Consider the following 22244-nt stretch of genomic DNA (forward strand, 5'->3'; position numbering starts at 1 on the left):
CTAATACCCATATGTCAATTTTTTTGAAATCCAAAGTCTGAAAAATGATGTTTATAGATCATACATCTTTCTTTAAATAGTCAGAGTTGTAATCCATTTTAGAAACAACAATAGGGGTAAACTGAGGGATGAAGTCCTGTAGCCAGAATATAAAGGAACTGAGAAATTAAAAACTGAACCTCAAACGTGGTAAAATCAGGATTGTGGCACATGCTACAGACATTAGGAGTAGGAGAATAGATCAGGTGAATTTGTGGCTGGAGAACTGGTGTAGGATGGCAAGCTTTAGATTTCCGAGGCAATGGGATGGATTCCGAGGAAGATAGAACCTGTACCATCTTGATGGGTTGCACCCCAACGTAACTAGAATCAATATTCTCACAGGCCATAGCATGATCAAAATGTGTAGCAATGTTAAAAATCCAAGTCAAAACATATATCTAAAGGAACATTCATAATAGGATAGATGACTAAACAGTGCAAACACTTGTAAACATATGTGCTATAACTGTGATCATGGACTCATGGCTACAGGGTCACCAGGGCTGGGAAATGAATCCATGGATATTCAACATTTTGGAAGCACAGGCAGAAATGAAAAAGAGATAGGGTTGACTTGTTAGTAAAGGCTGAAATCAATGCAATAGTGATAAAGGATATTGGCTTGGAAAACCTAGATATAGAATCAGTTTGATGCTAAGAAGGGACAAAGGGAAGAAAATGTTAGTGGATTGCCTATTAGCATCCAAACTGTAGTAGTGAAGCAGAGAATGGCATGAATCAGGAAATTAGAGCTACATGTAACAAGGGATACATGTAAGAAGTTCTGAGGAAGGGTCACCAGACCCGAAACGTTAACTCTGATTTTTTTCTTCACAGATACTGGCAGACCTGCTGAGCCTTTCCAGCATCTTCCATTTTTGTTTCTAGAGTTAGTATTGTGCCATGAAAAGGTGTTAATTGCAGAGTCCTTTAGGAAACCATAACATAATAGGATCCTTTGTTGGGATAGAAAGTGAAGTAGTCCAATCCAAGGCTAAGATCGTAATTCTAAACAAAGGAAATTACAAAGGTGAATAGTGGATAGGCAATGCCAATAATTAAGGAATAAATTCATGTTTTGTAATAGTTCTATATTTCTTCCCATCTCAAAAGTACACCAGGAGAAGTGGCCCAGCTATAGCTGACAGAAGATATTAAAAATAGTATTAAATCCAAAGAGGAATCATAGAACATTGCTAGAAAAAGTAGGAAACCCGAGGACTGGGAGCAGTTTAGAATTCACCAAGGAATTAATTAAGAGGGGACAAATAGAGTATGAGAGTAAACTTGTAAGGAATGTAAAAGACCATAAAATCTTTTATAAGTACGTAAAAAAAGTTAACGGAGATGGATAGAGGTCCTTTACAGTCTGAAATGGGAGAATTAATTGTTGAGGATAAGGAAGTAGAAGAGTAATTAAACAACTACTTTATTTCTGTCTTTACAGAAGGAGACACAACTGACTTTGCAGAAATGCTAGGGAAGTGAGGGTCTACGGGGAAGGAGGAATTGAAGGAAGTAGCATTATTTTTTAAAAAGTGGAATAATTTAATTAAGGTGGCATGGTGGCTCAGTCGTTAGCATTGCTACCTCACAGCTCCAGGGACCCAGGTTCTATTCCACCCGAGGGCGACTGTCTGTGTGGAGTTTGTTGCACTTTCTCCCTGTGTCTGTGTGGGTTAGCTCTGGTTTCCACCCACAGTCCAAGATGTGCAGGCTAGGTGGATTAGCCATGGGAAATGCAGGGATAGGGGGTTGGGTCTGTGTGGGATGCTCTTTGGAAGGTTGCTGTGGACTCAAATGGACCTCTTCCACATTGTTGGAATTCTATGAAATTAATATGACTGAAAGCTGACAAATTTCCAGGTCTAATCTACTTGCTGGGGGCAAAAGCAAGTGGCCATGGAGATCATTGATATATTTGTTTTTATCTTCCAAAATTCTGTAGTTTCTGGAAAGTCATTGCAGATTGAAGGGTGACAAATATAACCCAACAGTTAAAAAAGGAAGAAGAAAACAGGAATTACAAACATGGTCATCTCACATTAGTAACACAGACAATGCTGGAATCTATTGTAAAAGATGCAACAACAGAACACATGGAAAACAATCAGTGGGATCAGACAAAGTTAATATAATTTATCAAAGTAAAATCAAGATTGACAAACCAACTGGAGTTTTTTTGAAAACCAAAAGAACTGCAGATGCTGTAAATCAGGAACAAAAACAGAAGTTGCCCTTCAGGGTCACCGGACCCAAAACATTAACTGATTTTTTCTTCACAGATGCTGCCAGACCTGCTGAGCTTTTCCAGCAACTTCTATTTTTGGACCTGAAGTTTTTTTGAATTGTGTAACTAGTGAAAAGAGGACTGGTGGATGTGGTGTTTGTAATTTTCAGACAGCTTTTGTTCTTCCATACAAGATGCTCGTGTATAATATTAAAGTACATGGGGTTGGGGGTAATGGACTGAAAATTTGCTAGCAGATACAAGAGTGTAGAAATAAATAGATCTTTTAAAAAGTGGTAGCTGGAGACTAGTGACATGCCACAGTGATCATTGCTTGGGCCTCAGGCCTTCACGATGTATATCAACAAATTGGATGAGAGGATTAAATGTAATGGACCCGATTTTCCAAGGGGGAAAAAAGGCAGAATTCTGGAGGAACTTAGTATGTATGGTAGCACCTGTGGAGAGAGAAACAGCGTTAAGAGAATTCTGAAGGAAAGTCATAATGGACTCAAAACGTTAACTCTGTTTTTCTCCAAAGATGTTGCTACACCTGCTGAATTTCTCCTGCATTCTCTGTGATTGCTGCAGATTTCCAGCATCCACAGTATTTTGTTTTAATTCAGGGTTTTTCCAAATAGTCTAGCCCTGCTTTCTCACAAAAGCATGGGGCTGTTCATTTCTGAGAGGAGATTTCACTCAGGGCTCCATCAGAAATGCAAACCATACTTCTATCCTGACAGTTCTTTCATAGCATAGAACTATCAAAGAAAGGCAAATCACATCCCCTTTTCACAGCAGTCAACTGCCATATTTTTACAGTTAAAGTCCTTAGCAGCAAATCTGACAGCTGCTGTCAAAGGGTAAACGCACAATATAAGTGTGATGTTAGGATGCTGAGATGGTAGGATGCCAGCTGGGGAAGGAGTGGAACACCAGATGGGTAGGTAGGGACTTGGGTGCCAGGTAAGTAGAATTCTAGGTGCATAGCAACATAGAAACAGGAGTAGGCCGTTCAGTTCTTTTTCTGCCATTCAATGAGATCATGACTGATATGTGGCCTGACTCCATATATCTGCCTTTGGCCTATATCTCATAATACCTTTGCTTAACAAAAATTTATCTCAGATTTAAATTGACAACTGATCCAGCATCACCTGTGGTTTATGGAAAAGAGTTCCGAACCTCAACCACACTTTGGGTGTAGAAGTGTTTCCTAAATCTCTCCTGAACAGTCTAGCCTTAATTCTCAGACTATGCCCCTAATTCGAAAATCCCTAAGCAGTGGAAATAATTTATCTCTATCTACTCTGAATTTTCCTGTGAACATCTTGAAGAATCAGCCAGTGAACCTTTACTGGACTGCCTCCAATGCCAGTACATCTTTCCTTAAATAAGGGGGACTGTTCATCGTATACTCCAGCTCTGATTTGATAGCTTTAATAAGACCTTTCTATTTTTATAATCTATTCCTTTTCAAGTCACAACCAACATTCTATTTGTCTTCTTTATTACCTGCTGAATTGGGATGCTAGCTTTTTGTGATTTATGCACAATGACTGCCAAATCTCCCTATGCTACAGCCATCTGCAGTCTTTCTCTATTTAAAAAGAAGTTGGTTAAGAAATAAGAGTGCGATGTGGGTAAGATGCCAGGTGAATAGGGTGCCAGGTGGCACTGCCATATATATAGGCTGCCAAGTAATTTATGAAATGCTTAGAGGAGATTTAGGCCAGTGGGAGGAGTTGTTAGGTTAGGGATGAGGGAGAGGACAGAGGACAGAGGAGGTGTCAGATCCAGGAGGGATAGGGAGTGTCACGAGTGGCGCACAGAAGATCGTTTCGGGTCCAGCAGAAAGCATGTGTGTTTCAAGACTGGAAGGGATTGAGCAATGTTGGGCCTGGCAGCAAGGTGGGGCAGGACCAGGAGTTGCAACTGGTGGAAAGGGCGTTGGGAGGGTAGTTGAGAGCAGTGAGTGGTGATTTGGAGATCAGTTTAATCATTACCAAGGAGTTGGTCTAGGTTTTTAATCCACTTACCTTTCCTGGATAACTATGAGCATAACTGAATGAGAACCCACCAAGTTCTCTGAATTTGATTCATTTGGAAGGTTCCAGAAGCAGGAGAATTGCCCATTGGGATCATCAATTTTCTGGTCACATAGTCAATATCATCTGGACCACAGGCTTCCCATGCACAATTCCAATCCATGCTGCTCCAACGACCGTCTGGCCATCCGATTATCGGAGCCCTTGTTTTTCTCTCAGATGCGGCCAGATCTGCTGAATATTTTAAACACTTCCTGTTTTTATTTCAAAGTTTTAGATCTGTAGTATTTTGCTTGCATTTTAGTATTGAGTTCAATATTTTACTCACCAATTTAATTGGTGAAAAAAGTAGTCACCTTTATTGTAAAGTTAACATTTCAAATGTAAATTGACAGGTATCATAAGTGAGATACTCTTTCCTCTAGCTTTAGGAAAATAAAAATAATATGCCTTTTTTTTAAATTATAATTCCAATGATTCTTTTTAGGTTTCAAATCTATTAGCGACAATAACTGCTGCTGTTCTCATTTCATGTTGAAATCCTGTCCTTTATTTCTAAATGTTCATGTTTATAATTATAATCTAGGCCAAGAAAAACAGAGTTGTAAGAGAACAAAAAAAATGATCCAGATAACGCATGATGGATGCCAATCATCAGAGAAAGTAGAAATTGCAGAATGTGAAGGGACGTGTGGTACTTACTCCATGTAAGTAGCAATTCCCTTATGTAACTCTCACCTCAAATGATCTTCCTTATATTGTATACAACAGATTAGTCTCATTTTGTTTTGTTCATAGCATGAGAGCATCACTGGTAAACATTTATTGCCCATGCTTTATATCCATTGAGAAGTCGGTGGTGAGCCACCATTTTGGAGTCAATGTCATATAGGTACATCCACGTGCTGGTTCAGAGGAAGTTCCAGAATTTTAACCCAGTGGCATTGGAGGAACACCAATATAATTCCAAGTCAGAATAGTGTGTGGCTTAGAGGGGAACTTGTAGGTGATGGATTCCCATGCGGTTGATTCCCTTATTCCTTAAGGTGGTGGAGATTTTCAAACAGCCTAAGAAAGTTGTTGCAGTTTGTCTCAAAGATGGTAAACAGTGCTGTCAGTGTGTTTCAGGATGGAGGCTGTGAAAGTTTGAGGTGGTGGATAGGGTGCTGAGCAAATGTGCTGCATAAGTGATTTTTCAGTTGCATTCATCCAGACAAGTGGAAAGAATTCCATTGCACTCATATCTTGTGCCTTGTAAATGGTGAACAGGCATTGAAGGAGCCAGGAGATGAGTTATTCACTGTTGAATTTCTAGCTCTTGATCTGCTCTTGTACCCCTATTAACAGTTTTAAAGACCGTAGCGAGTTTATGGAGGTGCCCATAAAATCCAACCAGTAGTCTGTCTACCACAAACTCGCACACACCTGTCCCTACCACAGCTTTACAAGTGGCAAGTGTATTGTGGGCAGCCTAACGACTAGTAGATCAAAAACCTTAAGTGAGCAATTAATTTCCCCTAAAAGGCATCACTCCTTCACACTGAGATTTAACTGCCAGATGGGAGATGCCTACTCCAACCATCTGGTGGGTGTGGTCTGGTGATGGGAAGTAGGGGACATCTCTTCAAAAGCCATCAACAGGTCCTTCTGAGTTGTAATGACCTCCATATTTCTCTCTTCCCCTGGCCTTTACTCCTACTTTCACAACAGAGAGGGCATGCCTGATTTGCACTGAGGGAGACCAATCTCATTTCCTGGGATTGAACCATTGCAGCTCACCTCCTGTTGGTCCTAATCTAATATCAGTGTGCCCCTCTGCCCCTGTGATGTGCCAGTATAAGAGACTTTCCTCTGATTGGCCAACTATTCTCTGATGAGGAATATCCTATGTTCCTGAGGAGCTCTTAATTGGAGGGACTTTGGTGGCCTGTAAAACTAAGCCCATTATTTACATGGTTGACTCAGTTCAGTTTCTGGTCAGTGAGTAACCCCAGGATGTTGATAGCGGAACACTTGGAATGGTAATGCTGTTGAAGACCAGGGTAAGATAGTTAGATTCTCCATAGTTAATGATATTCATTGCTTAGAACTTGTCACCAAAGTTACTTGCCACTTATCCAAACCCAGATTTGTCCAGATCTTATTGATTGCAGAATAGACTTTCTCAGGATCTGAAGAGTTTCACAGGGGCCTTAAAATTGTGCAATTATAGCAAACATCCCACTTTTGACCTTACAATGAAGGAAGGTCATAAATGAAGCTGCTGAAAATGGTTGGGTCCAGGACACTATTCTGAGGAACTCCTGCAGAGATGTCCTGAATCTGAGATGATTGACCTCCAACAATCATAATCTTCTTCCTTTGTGTTAGGAATCACTCCAACTAATGGAGAATTTTGCCCGTTATTCACATTCACTTCAATTTTATTGAAGCTCTTGTATGCCACACTCAATTAAATACTGCCTTGATGTCAAGGGCAGCCACTCTCATATCAGCATTAGAATTCAGCTGTTCAGACCAAGGCTGTAAAGAGGTCAACAGCCAAGTGGTCCTGGCAGAAACCAAATTGAGCAACAGTGAGCAGTTTGTTGTTGAGTACTTGGCGACAATGTTGATGACTTCTTCCATCAATTTGCTAATGATTGACAGCAGAATGGTAAATGACTGAATTTGATTTGTTTTTGCATTCAGAACATATCTGGGAAATTCTCCACATTATTGGATGAATTTTAATGCTGTAGCTTCGTGAAATAGCTTGGCAAGGAGTTCATATTTTCTCATGTTTTAATTCTCTTAAAATATGTCTAATAATAGGTATTCATCAGAAGTAAATTCAATGGAGCACAAATGTAACTGTTGTCAAGAGATGAAGACCCACAAAAGGGAGATTACTTTAATATGCCCTGATGGAAATACTATTCAATACTCTTATGTCTATGTGGATACATGTGACTGCATGGAAAATAACTGTGAGGAACCAACCAGCTCACCTTCAAACAGCACAATCCATGAACTATCTCGAGCAAAACGCAATCCAGACAGGATCAATGAAACTGGAGACAAGCTCAACTTGATCAATCTAGAGAAACAGACAGACTTCATAAGCTTTAATGAAGTAAATGAATCCAACAAAAGTAAAAGGGAAGCAAACTTAGAAAATGACCTACAAGAAAACCAACCTAAGGAAAGAAAGCCAAGGCATGGAAGACGAGCAAATGTTCAGAAGCGTATAAAGCTCACATAAAACGAATCAAATATTTTAGCGAATCAAATTCATTCTGTTTGCTTCTTACTTCCAAACTTCACAATGCTGGTGTTTATTAACTGTTCACTTTGTTTTTATTCACGTTAGTTTCTAATTAAACAAGATTATTCTGAAAAAATGTCTATTTATTATCCAAAGTCCTATTCCAATGAAAATTCTTACTATGTGCAGAAGAAATTAAGTATCGGCCAATAATTCTAACAAATAAATATATACATATTTATCACGTCATTGCTTTTGGTTTTTGTACCAGGTCTTTTCACTGTCAGAAGCACTCTTCAACCCTTGTGATTTATACTGCACCTTAGAGCTCACTAAATTAGAATATGTGTGGGAAATTGTTATATAGAATGTTTCTCTGCATACTGGCTTCTGAAGTATAAAATCATAGGTCATTTACAGCACAAAGAGGGACCATCTGGCCCCAAGGATCACCAGGCCCAAAACGTTAACTCTGATTTTTAATTCACAGATGCCGCCAGGCCTGCTGAACTTTTCCAGCAACTTCTGTTTTTGTTCCATCCAATGCTAGTTCTCTGGAAGAGCAACTCAGCTAGTTCCAATTATCAACACTTTACCATTTAAAATCAACCTCGTTAAATGAATTGCCATTTCCTAATTGAAACACACACACTTTCATGCCACTATTGATTATACACACTGGCTGAGATATCACATTTCTAAAATCGTCAACCATTGACATTTCTTGCATTTTCCTTAATCTATCCTCATACCCCCTTTTAAGAACAAACATGTAGCATTTGCAATTCCTCAGTCTTCTGGCATCACCCTCCATTTCTTAGGAAAACCTCCACAATTTCCACCCTTACCTCCCTTAGTATTCCATCCAGTTCTGGTGACTAATTAACTTTTAAGTATAGCTAGCCGTTCTAAGGCCTCCTCTTCATAGTGCCTCAGCTGCCTTCTCTTTCACAATTACTTAGACAGCATTTTCCCTTGGTAAAACAGATGAGAAGTACTAATTCAGGATCTCTGTTTCCGTGCTTAGATCCTGTATATGGTCCCGAATGAGCAATACCCCGCCTTTTACTGCCCTTTTAATATTCATATTATACAGATGATTCTTTTGGGTTCCCGTTTACATTAACTGCCGATCTTTCACATGGTCTCTCAAAAGCCACATGCATTTCTCTTCAGAGAAGATGGAAATTAAAAATTTCTTTTGAATCTGGCAGTTTGAAACAATTCATTTGCTTTATATTTTTCGTCATATGCTTGAATGAACAAAATACAGTTTTTACAAGGAGAAGTTAACTTCCTGTATTTCTTGTTTCTAAAAGCAAGACATTTATGAACTGTTCGAATCTCCGCCACTTCTGCCACCTGCAATCTGACCCCACTACCAAGGACATTTTTCCCTCCCCACCCTTATCTGCCTTCCGGAAGGACCACTCTCTCCATCACTCCCTCATCCGTTCCACACTCCCCACTAGCCCCACCACCTCCGGCACGTTTCCCTGCAACCGCATGAAGTGCTACACCTGCCCCTACACCTCCCCCCGTCACCCCCATCCCAGGCCCCAAGAAAAATTTCCACATTAAACAGATGTTTACCTGCACATCTGCTAATGTGGATATTGTATCTGCTGTTCCCGATGTGGCCTCCTCTACATCGGGGAAACCAAGCGGAGCTTGGAGACCGCTTTGTGGAACACCTACGCTTGGTTCATGACAAACGACTGCACTTCCCAGTCGCGAACCACTTCAACTCTCCCTCCCACTCCTTGGACAACATGTCCATCTGAGGCCTCCTCCAGTGCCACAACGATGCCACCCGAAGGCTGCAGGAACAGCACCTCATATTTCACTTGGGAATCCTGCAGCCCAATGGTCTCAATGTGGAGTTCACAAGCTTCAAAATCTCCCCACCCCCAATCTCATCCCAAGACCAGCCCAGATCATCCCCGCCTCCTTGACTGTGCATCTTTTCTCCCACCTATCCACTCCTCCCACCTCACTGGCCAACCCCCACCCCGAATTCCTACCTACTAGCCTCATACCCACCTCCTTGACCTGTCCATCTTTCCTCAACTGACCAACCCCCATCCCACTCCCTACCTACACTCACCTTTACTGTGTCCATCCTCGCCTACTTGACCTGTCCGTCTTCTGTACAGCTATCTGCTCCACTATCCACCTTCTATCATCGTCTCCCCCTCTCTCTATTTATTTCAGAGTCCCCTTCTCCTCCCCCATTTCTGAAGAAGGGTCCAGATCCAAAACGTCAGCTTTCCTGCTCCTCTGATGCTGCCTGGCCTGCTGTGTTCATCCAGCTTTACACCTTGTTATCTTGAATCTTTGCTCGTCTGTTCTCAACACCTGAGTTGGCCTAAGCTTTCAAAATTTTGTTCTTATTATCATTTGCCTGGATACAGTCTTGGTCAATAAGAGAAAAAGATTGAAAAATAGAGATCTTTATATCTGTGCTTCATCTAAAGAGAAATACACCTGGAAATTACATTTATGTTAATCATAATTTTCCTCTAGATCTAGGTGTTACGCTACTAATTCTGAGGAAGTAACTGAAAAGTATCAAAAGAAACAAACTGAGCATCTGAACAAAATGAGATACGACAATATCAGCATGTGTTTATTTATGACTTGCATTTATGACAAGTATGACTTGCATAGTTCATTCTTGAAGTCACTAACAAGCTAAATAAGAAAAATGTCTACAGGTACTGTCTTTATGGATTTTCTGAATGCATATGATAAGCTGAGACACAGGAATTACCAACAAAAAACAGAGTGTATGGTATCAGGGAGAACCTGTGACATGCTGGTAATTGGTGTGCAAGCAAGAATAAACAGAATGTTTTCTGACTGATGGGATGTGACAACTGGGATCTGTACAGGAGTCTCAGTTTTTCACCACATTTATTAATGACTATGTAAAGAAATATACAGCTGTACATCTGATTATGCAAGTAACATTATATTAAAGTGGGCAGTAATGTTCACCATGGCCTTTGTTGAAGCCATCTGACCTTTCATGATGGGAATGGCAGGAAGAGGTCATCAGTCACAATGTGGAGTGTTTTAAAGACCAGAGATCAGTCTGTAGTGTAGGCTAAATGGATTATGCTTGCTGCTAAGGGACATTAACTAAGATGAACTTTTGGTGCATTTGCACACCAATGGCAAGTTCAAAGAGCAGTATTTCATTTGCAGTATTTCTCCCCACTAACATGGTGGACTGACATCGCTTTTGAAAAAGCCATCTGAATTTTCCCCCTCAGGGGGAAGAAAATCAAGTCCTCTCTCCTTATATATGGTGTGTCTGTGATCATTCTCATCATGTCTGTGAATGGTGAACTATTTGCTCTAGCTGGAAGGCATGTTAGAGGGTTGATGACCTGAACATGCATTGTCTTGGCCATGCTTTGTGGCTACAAGCTAGTTTGAAGAAGGTGAAACAACTTTGTGATGATCTCATTTGCGATTTGTAGCCTCCTCAAGCACTGTTGTGTCCCTAGGTTACAAGGGATGGCATTCCTAGAACACCATTTGTAGGTCAAGCCTCTATGAAGAGGGCTCCTTGTCCTTCCTCCTCCCAGGCAACCCTCTACATGTGCTAGTCAAGTTGCAGGCCATATACTGCTGCAACAAGTGTCCATACTCATGCAAAAGGAGTACTTCTCTTTCCATTCTTATCATGTACAGGAAGTATCTCCAAATTGCTCCAGCATCTCAACATAATGCTTACATAAACTTTGCTGTAGCAAAAATAGGACAAGAATACTTCACCTACAACTTGCAGAGCGAGCCTTCAAGCAACTCCAGAACAGGGTCCATGTTTGTTGTTTCAAGAATGGCTGGCAAGGATGCAGACTGCACAGGTTGACCAAATTTGATATCCTGCTGTTACATTCTCCCACTCAGATGACAGACACCATGAAAGTTCTTTTCATGGTCTTCAGTTGCATGAAAGGGACATATCATTGCAAAATTCTAATTCAGTAACAATACACAGACTGCACAGTAAGTGGTATAATGAATCTTGCAATAAACCTGTGTTATAGTAGTTACTAGCTGCCTGCAAGTGTAAACAAAGATTTGTCAGGCACCACACTAGCCTATGATGAGTACAGTGTTTTTGAAAATAAATTTTTGTTCTTGAGAGTTTGGAAAATTAACCTACAAATGGAGGCGAGCAAGAGAATAATAGTCATCCTAGCATCATGGGTAGCTGCCCGTGGTCATTGGCTGAGAGGGTTCAGTAAGATCACTGACATAGCAACAACGGCCAGCCCCCAAAATAAGGTTTATCGATATAGGGTACGTGGAGAGAGACAGAGAGAAAAAGAGAGAGAGAGGATCCAGGGAACTGAGCCATCATCTATTTCAGACAAGACTGGGAATTCCCCTGCACCAGCCCAAGGTAAGAACAAAGACTGTCACCATCAATGACTCCACAATGTCAGGATGAATACTCCACCACTTCAATACCAGCGCCTCTCTGCTTCCATTCCACAGAACAGCTTCAGGATTGTCTGATTTAAAAACTAAAGAATTAGGATTAATAACACTTAGTAAAGAAGTATCCCTGAGATAGATACAGCTAAAATGAGATCTGGAGAATTTTAAGTCCCTGTGTGCTTATGATAGGTGTTAGACAGAACCAATTGAGAACCAACAGGAATACTGAAGGTTTACAAGGGGAGGTGAAAAAGTAAAGAAGAGAAGCAAAAAGGAACTATGACAAAAGACTCGCTTCTAACATGAAGGGAAATTCCAATGTTTTCTACAGTCATACGAGTATGGTTAAAGAAGGATTAGGGCTGGTCAGAGACCAAAAGGGGGATTTACACACGGAGGCGGGGTAAAGCTGAGGTCGTAAATGAATATTTTGTAAGTGACTTTACAATAAAGGAGGATGCTGCCTAGGCCATGGTAATAGAGGAGGGAACTCTGTCACTAGAAAGTTGAAAATTTATAAGAAAGAAGTCTTGGATAGACTGTTAGTATTTAGAGTTGACAAGACACAGAACTGAATGAGATGCATCCAAGGAGTTTGAAGGAAGTGAGGTCAGAAATTGGAGGGGGACCATTCTCCTTAATCTTTTAGTCTTTCATGGAATCAGGGGAGGTGCCAGAAGACTGGAGAACTGCAAACAATATGGCCATGTCCAAGGAAGTTTTTAAGGATAATCCCAGCAATTACGGACCAGTTAGTTTAACTTCATTGATGGGAAAGCTTCTAGAAACCATTATTCAGGATAGAATTAGTAATCACATGGAAAAAGGTGGGTTGATTAGGAAGAGTAGGCGTGAATTTCTAAAGGGAAAGTCATGTTTAACTAATTTGCTGGAGTGTTTTGAGAGATAGAGAAAGGCTCAATGAAGTGATATACATGGATTTCCAGAAGGCATTTGATACAATCAAATTGAACAGACTAGTGACAAAAGTTATACAGGTATAAAAGGGACAGTAGCAACGTGGACATAAAATTGGCTGAGTGATAGGAAACAGAGTCAATGGATATTTTTTGGGATGGAGGAAATTTCGTAGTGGAGTTCCTCACGGTCTGGTACTGGGAACTTGACTTTTCCTGATATATATCAATGATCTGGATCTTGGACAGTTTCAAAGTTTTCAAATCAAACGGGACTTGGAAGAGTTGGAAACTCTGAGGTCAATTGAACTCCAAAAGGACGTTGACAAGCTGGTGGAATGGCTGGATAGGTGGCAGATGAGGTTCTGTACAGACAACTGAGGGGTGATGCAAAAAAGCAAAAGAACTGTGGATGCTGGAAATCAGAAATAAAAACAGAAATTGCTGGAAAAGCTCTGTGGGTCTGACAGCATCTGTGGAGAGAAGTCATAGTTAATGTTTTGGGTCCAGTGACTCTTCTTCAGAGCTTTGAGGTGATGCACTTTGGTCAAAAAAAAATTGAAAAATATCATAAAAATAGAGGGTACAACTCTAAAGAAGGTGCAGGAGCAGAGGAAACTGGATGTAGATGTGCACAGATTGTTGAAAGTGGCAGGACAAGTGGAAAGAGTGATTACTAAAGAGTACAGCTATATTAATAGGGGTAAAGAATATAAGCATAAGATGGTGACGTTGAACCTGTGTATAAGACACTTGTTAGACCACAGCTGGAGTACTCTGCACAGTCGATGGCGCACATTGTAGAAAATAATTAAATGTACTGGACAGAGTGCAGAAGCAATTTACAAGAATGATTTCAGGAATGTGAAACTGCAGTTATGATTGAAAAAAAGATGAATTGAAGAAGTTGGAACTGTTCTCTTTGGAGAGAAGACAACTGAGAGGAGATTTAATAGAGGATTTCATTTTAATTGAAAGACAACTGGATAGAGTAGATAGAGAGGAGATATTTTCAATTGTAAAAGGGACATGATCAAGAGTGCATAGATTTAAAGTGATGTGCAAAAGAAGAAAGGGTGATGTAACAAAACTTTTTTCCCCTCGCATATGGCGGAGGCAGGTTCAATTGAGGCATTTAAAACGGCATTGGATGATTATTTGGATAGAAGTAGTGTGCAAATGGTGTGGGGAAAAAGCAGGAAATTGGCACTAGGTGATGATGGTCATTTAATGAGCTCGTGCAGGCACAATGGATTGAATGCTGTCCTTCTGAGGTGTAACAATTCTATGATTCTGTGAAGAACAAGAGATGACTTTATTGAAGCATATAAGATTCTTAAGGGCATTGTGATCTTTCAGATCACAAACCACACTGGGATTCAGGCTGTATGAATTCAGCCAGGATGAGCAGTTTGACAAGGGCAATACAGGCCAAATACATTCCCATGATGCCTAGAAGGAAATGCCTCAAAAGTTGGTGCAATCACTGTAATTGCCCTTGTTCTTCTTCAGGGTCACAATCTTTGTGATATGCATATCACAGAGGGATCACTGCATCCCTCACTCCAGAAATAACAGAGAAGTTTGTGCAGAAGTTTTCTCTGCTTGACAAATTCTACCATTGGAACTTTCTCAATGGCAAACTTGGTTAAACTCCTACTCTGTGGGTTTGATGTCTATCTCAGCCACAACAGACAGACTTTCTGTAATGTCTAGAGCTCCCTTGGTGACTGTGTTCACCCTAGATTATACCTGAAGGTAGTCCATAGTGCGAAGAGATTTGGACCACATGTTATACAGGAAAAATGGCAGAAGGATTTCCACTTTCAATCCCCAGACATAGATTTGGCATCTCTTGGCAGGACAAAGCCATCAACTCAAAGTTCTGAAGCATGGCAATCTAACCAGCACGCACTCATTATTAAGTTATCAACATCTACATTGGCTCAGCCATTTATCAGATCAATGATGACTGTACATCCAAAGACCTTCAGGCAAGTGAATTGGTCCCTGGGTCACAACATCCCAGGTATAAATCCCTCTGCTACAAGGTTGTCTGCAAATGAGATATAACAATGATGGTCATCAACACTGTCAAATGGAAGACACTTGCTAGTGGGCAAGGTCAGCGAGACTGCCTGCTGGGGCATTGGAGAGGTAAACAGAAACAGAAAGTGCAACAGATTCTGAGAAAACAGAGGCGAGGGTACCCTGCACATTCCCAGTCCACTTCCTTACTCTGCAACAAATGTGAGAGAGGGCAACGCCAGAATGGAATTCCTGAGCCACTCTAGACAATGTTTAACACAGAGTTCCCACCAGACAGCAGGCCATTATCTTCTGAGGTGCAAGCCTGCCACATAAGCACATTTGTGATTAACTAAGTCGGATATTGCAAAATTTCACTGTGTTTGTCAAGTTTCAACCATGCAGGTAAACGTTTGTTTGATAATCTTGTTGAAAATTCTAATCTAAAGCGTCAGATTGTTTGTTTTTTGAAAGGACACCATGACAAATCTGGTAGCAAACAATCCCACCCTACTTTTATTTACAGAATTACTTTCTATTTCCTTGAGTAAGAAATGCTTTACGGGCCTCTGCAATAACATGATAATTGGGAATAAATTCACTGATATAGTGAAAAACAACAGATCAGGTGGAATTATTCTCCAATGAGTTTGAATCAAATTTAAGAATCAGATTCTGACATAACTGCATGCAAAAGTGGTGTCTAATAAAATGTAGGAATGATAGATATGGTGTACCACAATATGGTAACTGTAATTCCTACACCCACCACCCAACTACATGTTGCAATCCCAGAAATGGTAGAATGTCCTGTAGCAGAACCATATCCGGAAAACTGGAATGAGAGTAACCTCCATCCCTGGAGCCCGAAGAAACTACAGCTAGTCTATACATGTTCTGAAGGAGCCGAAATGTTACCTGTGTTTCCGTCTCCACACATGCTGCCAGGTCGGCTGAGTCTCTTTAGCATTTCACAATGTCCCCACCTTGTTGAACCAAACAGGTCAATGCAGACAGGAAGGCATGTATAACTCATGAGGCTGCTAATGCATTTTGTGATGGTACATGCCCAGAGAAACTTGTTTAATTCTATGCTGAACTTAGAATTATGAAAGCAAAGAAGTCAATTAGAATTTTAAGAGCTTACAGAATATTTAGTTCCCATCTGTTTCTACTTCTGAATTTACCTAGTATTTGTTATTTTGCTTTCATTTTCAGATTTCAGTTTTATTTGTTTAGTTAAAGATAGGTATCTGTACAAAGTGTACTTCCAATGAGGCTTCAACATTATGATGTTTGCAACTAACTTTATTGTCTGCAGCTAAACTGTCTCATCAGAAGGTAATACTGTTGAAAACCAATCATATGTGAAACAAATATAAAATTTGTATCTATGTCTATTTCCAAATGTGGTTCAGTTAAAATTCTTGGAATGCTTTCAGATTTCAAGACACTGTACACATGAAAACTGTATTTTGTTGTTATTGTATTTGCTTGAATGATCATACCTTGAAAATTAATCATGTGACAAAAAAATTCAACCTGAATTTCCTTCTCACTCCTATAATACTTATTATTTGAACACACAATCTTCAGAACTTCAATTCCATCATAATAAAATTTCTCTTTTCTGATATTCATTTTTCTCATGTCCTGAACAACAAACACACACAATTGTCTCCGTACTGGGATCTTCCAAAGCCATTTATATTCTTTCACCAGCAAGCAAAACTGTAAATAACACTTTAGGGACAACATGCTTAAACAATTCAGCGCTTTGTTTACATTTTAGCAGGGCTTTGCTTTGTAATGTACTTCCTACCTCATCATAAATCTTGTAGTGTGCACATAATTCCTCACCCTAAAACACAGAAAGCATAGGACAAAAAACGTTCCTTGCATAAATGAAAGGGAACAAACTAATGAGACAAGTGAGATAACAACATACTAAAGCATGAAAGCCAACCCCATGTCATGATTCCACATAAATGGAATCACAGGATACATGAACAAAAAGGCTTGCAGTTATGTAGTTTCTTGGACAATTTCAAGAGACCTCAAAGTTCTTGACAACCAGTGAAGAACTTGAAGAAGGAATACAGCAGTATTTAATGTAGGCATTAGGTTCTCATCCATCAGATAGCAAGCCCAACGTCATCTCTTTTCCAGAAGGTTAACTGCATTAGGGGAATAGTGCCAATCAGGGAATAACATTGGCCAAGATGCCAGACGAATGTTTCAGAGAGAAAATATATTCGAAACTTACTAGACTGCTGACACAATGACGAGAGATGTTTTCCCAGGAATTAACCGGCAAATATTTTCTATCTTCACATGAGTATTTCTCTTAATTGTCTTCTTCAGGTGCAATGTTTTAAGCCAACATTAATGATCCTTAATAGCAGCCAATATCTAGGTGTTGTTCTCAAAATTGCATACTGGCATGGCTCATTAAACTGCCAGTGTATTTTTCCTTTTGTCTTCCTCTTGCTCTGCCAACTTCAAATTTAAGGGTGACTACGTGATGTTCTCCTTTCTCTTTCCTACTTAGTCAAAGCAATGGAGTTGTCTTTTGGCGGTTGCCAGCAAAACCAATTGTGCCTGCTCAAATACCCCTCCATTGGGCCTTGTCCAACTAATCCTCATTATATGTGCCTGAAGCCACTTCTTTGTAGCCCTCATCTTTCGTGTGTTCCAATGCGGCAATATTCACCATATTTTGTTACTTCTTGGAGGATGGCTTTTGATAGTGTTCAGCACTTCCCGATATCTTGATTACTTTTCCCATCACATATTACAGGAGATCGGAGCTCCTCCGGTTACGGATAACAGTGTGGAGCTGGATGAACATAGCAGGCCAGGCAGCATCAGAGGAGCAGGAAAGCTGATGTTTCAAGTCGGGACCCTTCTTCAGAAATGGGGGAGGGGGCTCTGAAATAAATAGAGACAGGATACCCGCCGGCACCGTCCCCATTCCCGGGAGAGGGTCGCGCGGGCGGGTGACGGTTACAGGGTGCCCCGCCCCCACCCTCCCGCGGGGAGAGGGTCGCGCGGCGGTTACGGGGTGCCGTGCCCCGCCCCCACCCTCCCGCGGGAAGAGGGTCGTGAGGGCTGGTGGCGGTTGATCCGGGAATTGGCGCGAAGTCTGAGAGGGATCCCGCTGTGAGAGGGTCCACATTTCCGAAGGAAGACAGGAGGGAAAGTGATTCGCCAAATTCCTGGGGGAATTCCAGCTGGGGGACTTCCAGCTAGACCAGGCCCGAAACGTCAGCCTTCCTGCTCCTCTGATGCTGCTGGGCCAGCTGTGTTTATCCAGCTCTACACCTTGTTATCTCAGATTCTCCAGCATCTGCAGTTCCTGCTTTCTCTGAGGCTCACCGGGCAGAAGAAAAGAGCTCAGACTGGGGCAGACGGAAACACAGCCTGCTGGGGGATGGAGAAAACACCGAGGAATAAGAAACGATTGAATGAATCCAAAACAAGAGACGAGGGCCCGTTGACCTAATCGTTACAGTGATACAGTACAGAAAGAAGCCTATCCGTTCATATTGAAGCGCGCAGAATCCGTACCATGTGAAAGTAGGCTGTTCGGCTCATCGAGTCAACACCGACCCTTGGCAGAACATCCCACCCAGACCCACACCCTACCCTATCCCTGTAACTTTGCATCTCCCATGGCCTATCCAGCCAACCTACACATCCCTGCATATTATAGGCAATTGTGCATGGCCAATTCATATAACCTGCATATTTTTGGACTGTGGAAGGAAACCAGAGCACCTGGAGGAAACCCCAGGACTTCTCAATTTACTGGTCCATAAATTTCCAAATACACATTAATACCTGCCTCTAAGACTTTCCACTGACTGGCCTGCAGTTGCTAGGTTTATTCTAAGCTCCAGTTTTAAACATTAGACCATTTGCAATTCTCTAGTCCTTTGGTACCACACTCCAGTGCAAAGAGAGTTGGAAGAAATGCTAACTTTTGAAATTCATCTTCAATTTATCTAATATCAGAATTGCATCCCTCGTTTTGCCTCTTTGGCAGCATCCTGTTTAGTCAAGACAGATGGAAAGAGCTTATTTGGTGCCTCAACCATCCTTTCTAACTTTGCAAGAAGGTCTCCTTTTTCAATCCTAATTGGTCCCTTCCTTTCACTACCATTTTTCTACTTGTCTGCTCATAATAGGCTTCTTGACAAGGTGAGCCACTATCTCATTTTCTGGGATTGTCCCAAAAATTAGCTTCCAGTTCCATGCATGGGCTTCTGAGGATGCTGTTTGTCCTGGATTCCTCTGGGCAACAACTGAAGAGGGGGCTTATTTTAGGATCAGGGTGGCATGAATACTTTGAGGCTGAGCATATGGACTGTTACAAGCTCTGGGAAGGCTGACAGGAAACATTGAAACATAAGAGCAGGAGTAAGCAATTTAGTCCTTCAAGTTTGCTCTGCCATTGAATATGATTGTGGCTGACCCTCTATCTCAATGCGATATTCTCACTTTCCCTCCCTACCCCTTGAGCCTTTAATATCTAAAAGTTTATTAATTGATTTCTTGAATAAATCTAGCCTCCACAGCTTTCTAGAGTAGTGAATTCCACAGATTGACCACCCTCTGAGTAAAGAAATGTTTGCTCATGTCAGTCCTAAATGATCTATCCTGTATCCTGAAATTGTTACTGATGGTCCTAGACTCCTCAACCAAGAGAAGTACCCTCTCTGCATATTTAGTCTAGCCCTATTTGCATTATATATGTTTCAATGGGATTTCTTATTTTTCTGAACTGTAGTGAATAGAAGTCCTGTCAAACCAATTTCTCTCCATAGGACAGTCCTGCAATCTTGGTATTGACCTAGTCCACCTTTGCTGCACTCCCTTTGGCAAGTATGTTCTCTCTCAGGTAGGAACCAAACTGCTCACAATAGTGTAGGTATGGTTTTACCAAGGCCCTGTAGTAACACATCCTTACTGCAGTAAAACATTCCTACTTCTGAACTCAAATCTATATGCAACGAAGATTATTGTATTATTATTTGCCTTTCTAATTGGTTGCTGCACCATCCTGCTTACATTTCCATTGACTGGTGTTCAAGGACACCCAGATCCTTTTGTACATCGCATTTCCCAATATATCACCATTTAAATAATACTCTGCCTTTTTCTCATACTGAAGTGTATAACTACACATTTACCCATGCTATATATTGCATCAGGTGTGTGTTTGCCCACTGAACTTGTCTAGATTGCCCCAATGCCTCCTTACATCTTTCTCACAACTCATAATCCATCCTAGATTTGTGTCTTCAGCAAACTTGGAAATATTGCATTTGGTTCCCTCAACCACATGTACTTAGTGAATAGCTGGGACTAGAGATTGATCCCTGTGGTACATCACTAGTCGCCACCTGCCACTGAGAAAAAGACATGTATTCTCAGTCTGTTTCTGGTCTGTAAATAATTCTCAATCCATGCCAATATATTACCCCCCAATCCAAGCTTTAATGTCACCTATTAATTTCTTATGTGGGACCTTATCAAAAGCCTTTTGAAATCCAAATGCACACATCTTCTGGTTGTCCCTCATCAATACTTTACTGGTTACATCCTCCAAAAACTCCAGAAGAACAGTTAAGCATGATTTCCCTTTGATAAGCTCTTGCTGACTTGTCTAATCAGTTAATGCTTTCCAAATGTTCTGTGATCACATCTTTTATAATAGACGTTGGCATTTACCCCACTATTGATGTTAGACTGAGGTGTCTGCGTTATATGTGTTGTCTTTCTCTCTCCCTCTACCTGCTTCCTCTGCCCTGCCTGCTGGTCATGATCCCCTTTCTGATTGTTCAGTCTTTATCTGCAGTGTGACAACTTCACTATCATGTTGTCCATGATAATCTCAGCATTGCAGATGCCCCAAGTGAATCCAGCGGCTGCTTCAGGTCCAAAATGCAGTTCACCAGTAGATGCAGCTGGACATATTTCCTGATCAAATGCTTGCTAGGAAGAATGTTTATTTTCTGCCATTGGTTAAAAGCAATTCTCTAACCTGCTTTTTTTAATTCGGGTAAATTAGGGGCTTTGGATAGTTTGGTGACATTTTTAGGAGTGACAGGAGTGGATGAGTGGGGCCTGAGCAGGACTAATGTGAAGGGCATTGTGGTAAGATCTAAGGGTGTGAAATGTTTCGAAATTTCAAATACTAGAGGACATACCAGGTTTGAGGTAATCGGAGATGTAAGAGATAAGTTTTTTTTACACAGAGGGTGGTAAGTGCCTGGAATACACTACCAGAGAGTTGTTGGAGGCAGATACAATAGCAATATTTAAGAGGTATCTTGACAGATACATGAATAGGCAGGGAATAGAGGGATGTGGACTGCATTGAGGCAAAAGGTTTTTAGTTTAGAAAGGCATCATGTGTCAGCACAGTCTTGATGGGTTGAAGGGCCTGCTCCTGTGCTGTACCGTTTTTTGTTCTTTGAGTGTGTGTGCGCGCGTGTATGAAGGGTGGGGAGGGGAATTGAGCAAGCTCAAGTAGAAGAGCAGGTCCCATGTGCAAAACAGTGATCTAGACTGAAAAGCTGGTGTCCTAATACTGATCCTTACTTTTTGATTATCAGGGGCTTGCTTCTAGCTTTTAGGAGCTCCCTTTACATTCTGACTAATTCCTTACGAGACGTTGTTATGTATGTCACCTTCTGTGTTTGTACTGATTTTTGGGATATTTGGACTCACACAGGAGCATAATCACAAGAACATGAACAAAGTTGCTGGAAAAGCCCAGCAGGTCTGGGAGCATCTGTGAAGGTAAAAACAGAGCTAATGCTTCGGGTCCAGTGATCTATCCTCAGAACTCTGAGAGTTTAATGAGAGAGAGGGAGGGATTGAATCGATGGCATGGCTGTTATTGCTGATGTATGCGGTTGGAAGGTGGTGAATTGCTCTGAGGTAGTGAGGAGGCAGCACAGAGGGCATGTGGTGTGGGAGGTTGGGTTGTATGAGTGAAGATGTTACAGGAAACAGTGAGAGTAACACAGCATGAGCCTTGGTGGGAGTTAGCTGCAGTAGCAGAGATAAAATGAGCGTGAGGTAGCAGAGAGTGTGGCACTTAGCCTGGTGCAATGAAGAAGATCATTGACTTTCCAATGGGCATTGCTGACTGTTCCTCTGATCCGTGAGATAACACTAATGTGAGTGGCATGCGGGTACAGCAAGTAATTAAAAAAACAATTAAATATTCACCTTTATTGCTTGTGATTGGAAATAGCAGT

General features: G+C 41.1%; 1 protein-coding gene across 1 annotated transcript in view; it reads left to right on the forward strand.

The window, feature by feature from the left end:
- The window catches only part of LOC125485276 (intestinal mucin-like protein), a 47535-nt gene extending 39767 nt beyond the window's left edge, over positions 1 to 7768 (forward strand). The window contains exons 13-14 of the mRNA XM_048607354.1: positions 4907 to 5027; positions 7135 to 7768. Coding sequence (XP_048463311.1) covers positions 4907 to 5027; positions 7135 to 7564 — 551 coding nt within the window. The 3' untranslated portion in view covers positions 7565 to 7768. The remainder of the gene's footprint in view (positions 1 to 4906; positions 5028 to 7134) is intronic.
- Positions 7769 to 22244: the final 14476 nt, after the last annotated feature.

The sequence above is a fragment of the Rhincodon typus genome, chromosome 17 (assembly GCF_021869965.1).
Source record: "Rhincodon typus isolate 14 chromosome 17, sRhiTyp1.1, whole genome shotgun sequence".
NCBI lineage: Eukaryota > Metazoa > Chordata > Chondrichthyes > Orectolobiformes > Rhincodontidae > Rhincodon > Rhincodon typus.